The 5,797-nt window shown below is 38.5% G+C and overlaps 1 protein-coding gene across 1 annotated transcript; it reads left to right on the top strand.

Annotated features, from left to right (window-relative positions):
- Nucleotides 1–3,150: 3,150 nt before the first annotated feature.
- LOC105823533 (olfactory receptor 8B3-like) lies at nucleotides 3,151–4,083 on the top strand. The gene has a single exon (XM_012660771.1). It carries the CDS (start codon nucleotides 3,151–3,153, stop codon nucleotides 4,081–4,083), a length of 933 nt encoding a protein of 310 aa, XP_012516225.1.
- Nucleotides 4,084–5,797: the final 1,714 nt, after the last annotated feature.

Below are 5,797 nucleotides of genomic sequence, written 5' to 3'. Positions count from 1 at the left end.
TAAATATTAAGAAGAGGAATGAGAACCCATATCATCAACACAATTCTCATGTCTTGGGTTGATTATCTGAAGGCATGTGAATTGATTGAAAGATGAAGAAAGTAAATAAATAACAAGTATATTCTTTAAAAATAATACTTTTTTGCTTTAAAAATAACAAGAATAATTGCCTAAAAATAACGAGTATACTTTTTAGCTAAATTGAATAAACACAATTTCCTATTACAAACATTTTTCACAAGCTTTTAGTTTGTGAGGATATGGTTGGTGTCCTCCCCAATAGGTATTCCTTCTCCCTTTTTCCCTAATGCCAGAAATTTCCTTTCATGATAGAGGCGAAAAATGGGAGAGATTCATTTTGCTAGTTTTCCTTGCAGTTGGGGTGGCCATATTACATTGCCCACAACTGAAGAGAAATCAAAAGGAGTTATCTATTGGCTTCAGAAGAAGATTTATTTCATAATATGTAGGGAGATACATAAGTGGAGTTCTCTTGCCTTTTTGTCTGGCTTTCTTTTTTGGACATAATTGTGTTTACATGTGATTTTGAGAGCTACAGCAGCTATTTTGTGACCACGAGGTCATAAGCCTGAGGACTGAGGTCAATAGATTGAGGACAGGGAAATGGAAAAGCCTGGTCCTTGATTAGAGCATTTAGTTGTTGAAACTACCTAGAGCACTCCATCTCCAGCTATATTTTTACATTCTCCTAATTTAAATGGATTTTTAAATGAACAAGTACTCAAAATACTTAAATAGTCAGAATAATTTTTTCCTAGCTTCTCATAAATATAAAATTTCTTAAAGAAGACTCAATTTCTTCTTTGGTTTTAAACCTGGCTGAATCATAGCTTTGAGTCTCATACATTTACTACTTGCCCTCAATCGTCCATTACATCTGTGCACATATTACCAGGATTTCCAGGATGTGGGTAATGTGAATGGGGAATGGGGAACCACTGGAAGTTCTAAAACGAGGGAGAGACAGAGCTGCACTTTCAAAGCTTATTCTAGTAGCAGTGCAGATGGCTAAATAAGAGGGAGCATGTGGGAAAATGTTAGCATGAGAGTTAGGAGCCCCTGAAATTCAGTAGGACAGTTCAGTTAAATTCTGAAGAGTGCCTGGACTTGTGTGGTAGTCTAGGCAAAGAGATGGAGGTCATTGTGTTTGTAGACTCTATTCTTAGCATGTGAGAAATATAGAAAATCTTCTGAAGGTTTTCAGTCAGAGAACGTAATTTCCATAAGCATCTAAGGAGTTCCTACTAAAGTAGTCTGCTCTATGCTTAGCATTACAAGCAAAGTAGTCCACAAGGCAAAAGTGATCTTGGTCTTTACAGAACTTATAGTTTGTAGGGAAAAAGAGGAATAAAAAGGAAATAATATCTTATAAATGCAATGATGGAGGACCTACCAAGCCCACCAAGGTTATGGGAATATAAATAATGACAGCTGACTTTTACTGACCATTTACCATGTGCCACACAGTGTTCTAACCATTTGATTTTGTATCTTATTTAATTGTCGTAAGAACCCAAGTAAAGAGATACTATTATTATTCTCCCTCTTTTAGCAATTATGAACCCGAAGCACAGAGAGTTTAAGTATTAATAACTCTCATTTTAGTTGTTACATTTATATTCTCAGCAGGGTCCTCAGGAAGAAATTTCCAGTAGGTGTTAGAAGGAAGAAAGGAATTAAAAAGAAAACTGTGATATTCCATGAGAAACAACAACTGAAATGAGTTACTGCAATTCTCGTAAAATTTGAGATAAAAATGTAGAAAGCATGGAGGCAGAACCTTTGGAAAATTTCCATTTAGGAAGTGGGCAGAAAGAGAGAAGATTCAAAGCAATATATTTCCCATAAGGTATAAATATGATGGGGAGATGGGAGTTTATTTTTGGTTCTGTCTTGGGGGATGCACAAGCCCAAGGGGGAAGGGAAGACTTCAGTAAAATTTTGAGTCCCTAAGGAACTGCATATCATGGTCCAAGGTGTAAATACAATCCCTTTATTTCCCTTTTACACCTACAAGTTGTTCTCTTGGGAAGAGACATAGAAACTTCTATCCTGTTTATAACCAGGTACATTATATCAGCAAACTCACATGAAATCTTCTGTGTCTTATCTAGTGGCAAATGTGACAATAATAAAGACTTTGTTTTTCTCTGTTGTGTAAGAGGACTCAAAGTCATAGTCAGAAATTATGATCTGTAGAACATAGTGATTTCCAGGGCATATTGGAGTTTAAAGTGGACTGAACCTTCTTAGTATCAAAGCAACCAAAGCTTCAGAGCCTGACATTTCCCTTCGAGGACCATGGTTGGTAAATAACAAGACTAAGGAAGCAGCAAGGATTTCTGATCTAAGGAGGGTGAGTTTTTGAATTCTATGCATATTAATGTCCTTCTTGTTTTGAGATGAAAGTCCAGGGATCTAAGACAGGTCACGTTCTTTTTCATATTATGCAGTTCTCAGACTCAGATGAAGGTGCTGGAAGAATCTGTTCAAGGGGGAGCAGAGAATGTCCAGACATTAGTGGACCCGGTGGTTGCAGCATCTAATCAGTGAGTTCCCGCTCCACGGACAGAGCACTCTCTGTTCTAGATGTAGGGCTTTGATTGTATCACTGGGGGCAGTAACTGAACCTCTCATGGACTCTGGTCCCATACTTGTGGATTAGAAATAATGTTTTAGCTCCCACCCACCAGAATTTAGTCTGCGTTAGAGTCCCTCACAAGGTGGCTAAGGCCTCTCTCCTGCTCCAATTTTACTGGTGAGGGGAGGGATGAAGCAAATGAAGAAATGATGAGATGAGAGGAGAATGATTCTGTCCTGGTTCACCCATCTTCCCTCTCATCCCCTCTTATTTCCAGCAGTCGTGTTTGCCTCTGGCAGCCCTGGCCTTCATGCTCTAGGCTAAATTGGTGGTGCTTTTTGCTGTATGCAGCTTAGAGTCTCATAAGAGGAAGTTGGCATCACTCAGCATCATGGTAGTGGTAATGGCAGATTTTGTGAGTCCAGGTTGGGTTAGTGTCACACAACCTCAGCATATATCCAATTCTTATGGGAGCAGCTTTGTGAGCAGCTGGGTTGTCCTCTAATGTGACCTTTTTTTCCTGTGTCCACAGATGCCCTTAGTGAAGAATGGCTCCTAGAAATGGCTCTTTTGTCACTGAATTCCTTCTTACGGGATTAACAGAACAGCCAGATCTCCAAATGCCCCTGTTTTTACTGTTTCTAGCAATGTATGTGGTCACTGTGTTGGGGAATTCGGGCTTGGTAACTCTAATTGGGCTGAGTTCACACCTTCACACCCCCATGTACTTTTTCCTCTTTAACTTATCCTTCATAGACCTCTGTTATTCTTCTGTATTTGCACCTAAAATGCTGATGAACTTCATATTAGAGAAAAACGTTATCTCCTACATGGGGTGCATGACCCAGCTTTTCTTTTTCTGTTTTCTTGTCATTTCTGAATGCTATGTGCTGATGTTAATGGCCTATGATCGCTATGTGGCCATCTGTTACCCACTTTTGTATAACATTGTCATGTCTCCTAAAGTGTGTTCCAACCTTATGCTTGGTTCATACTTGATGGCCTTCTCTGGTGCCATGGCCCACACTGGATGCATGCTGAGACTGATGTTCTGTGATGCAAACACTGTCAACCACTATTTCTGTGATGTCTTTCCCATGCTGCAGCTCTCCTGCACCAGCACCTACGTTAATGAGATGGTGCTTTTCATTGTGGGGGGCATCAACATCATTGTGCCCAGTCTCACTGTCTTTATTTCTTATGGTTGCATCCTTTCCAACATCCTTAAAATCAGCACCAAGGGGGGCAGGTCCAAAGCCTTCAGCACTTGCAGTTCCCACATAGTTGCTGTTTCTCTGTTCTTTGGATCATGCGCATTTATGTATCTGAAACCATCTTCTGCTGGGTCTATGGATGAGGGAAAAATCTCTTCTGTCTTTTACACCAATGTGGTTCCCATGATGAACCCCTTAATCTACAGCTTGAGGAATAAAGATGTTAAAGTTGCCCTGAGAAAAATCTTGAGTAGGAGAAAATTTTGATCAGAAACTGATCTCTAGGTGCATATAGTTACAGGGCAGGGTGTGTCTGTACTTTATTACAACAGTTTAGGAGGTAATATGTTTTCTTATTGTTTCTTATCATGATGATGTTTAGTTGAGTATCCTCTCAGTTATGTTTCTAACTATTTTTTAATATAGGTTTTCCTTTTCCTCCATCATTTGCAAATTTTTCCCCTTTTCATCATTTTTCCTGTTTTATGATGAAGTTAAGGAAGCTTTAATCTCTGTTTCTTCTCTCATTACGAACTTTCTTTTTTTCTCCTGGAAAAGATGGATGCTTCTGCAAATTATCAAGTGAAATAAACCTAGGACGACAACGTGTTGCTGGTGGCTGTGGTGTTCTTTTCCTTGACTGACAATATGCCCAGGCACACATGAATTAGACAACCTGTTTCTGCTCTTGTCTTCCATCTGCTTTGGGCAGGATGTTGTCTCCTTCAAGTGTTTCATAGACACTGTTGTCTCCAGTGTTTCATAGACATGTAAGGCTCCACAAGGTCTATCATATATAACCCATTTTGTCTTTGTAAACACTATGCATTAATCTTCTTTTCACATAAATTTGACATTTACCTTTGTACATTAAAAATAACTCACAGTAGACCACCAGAATACATTTATTGTATGAAATCACACAGCTTCTTCATGAAAAAGCCTGTAATACATTAATAGCCTCCTGAATATAAGCCTACCTCTCTCTCTGGTATACTTTATTTTTATTTCATTTTATTATTTTTATTCACTAAGCATGAAATACTGCATGAGAAAACATTACTTTTGAGAATTGAGTATGCTTTGTTTCCAGATTACGTATTAACTTCTCTCAGGATATATGTTGCTCTGTTTTTTTTGATCCAGATAGTAGTTTGATTGTTCTTTTCATTGTGAAAGAAGAGGTCTGTTAAGCTAGAGTAGTTGCAAGATAATTGGCTCATGTTGGGAGGTCACTTTTTTACAAAACTAAGAAAAAAAAGAATTTGAAACGTTTTCAGGTGGTTGTAATTTACAGAACGGGGCATGGGAGAGAAAGGAGCCCAGGGCATGTCATTAGGCCAGGACCCAGGGAGACACACAGCCAATAAATCACAGGTGCCTCTGTAGCAAATGGCCAGTGAGGATTTAGAAACCACATTTTGATTTTAATTTGTATCTGTTCTGATGAGTACTGTAATTATCCTTCACTGTCATAAAGATTTGATAAAACTTGTAATCCACGATGGTCATACATTAGTAACGAGGGAGTGAATGACAAAAACCTGTGGCCACATTTTGGGGGAAGTGGAAGAGAAAAGAGAGCATCTTTAGGCGAAAACATCACGAGTGGTAACTGAAAATCAAGAAGAAGGAATTTAGAAAGTAAAAAGACAGAAAATTAAAGCAACTACCTATGATACTTTTCTCCATCTTGAAAGGTCCTACAAATACTATGGTGATCACAGGGTTTTCCTGAGCAGGATGACGACTTCAGCCATTTGGTATTAAAGACAGGATAAACCCAGAGGGCTGAAAGCCCTGGGAAGAACCAAATCACTCCTGTTTATGTTGGTTTTCATTTGCCATTTCCATGTGGATTTTAAGGTACTAACATCTCACACTGCATTTGAGAGATAAATGATAATTTGAAAGAAACGTTTGGTAAATAAACTAAATGATGATGATTTATTTTCTAGAATACAATGTTGTATTATTTTCC

The sequence above is a fragment of the Propithecus coquereli genome, unplaced genomic scaffold, assembly GCF_000956105.1.
Source record: "Propithecus coquereli isolate 6110/MARCELLA unplaced genomic scaffold, Pcoq_1.0 Scaffold678, whole genome shotgun sequence".
NCBI classification, from domain to species: Eukaryota; Metazoa; Chordata; class Mammalia; order Primates; family Indriidae; genus Propithecus; species Propithecus coquereli.
The sequence above is the reverse complement of the archived record's forward strand: the minus strand, read 5'-3'. Positions and strand labels throughout refer to the sequence as shown.

Excerpts from the sequence above, each read along its gene's own strand:
- LOC105823533 (XM_012660771.1), top strand. The coding sequence starts at position 3,151 with ATGGCTCCTAGAAATGGCTCTTTTGTCACTGAATTCCTTCTTACGGGA.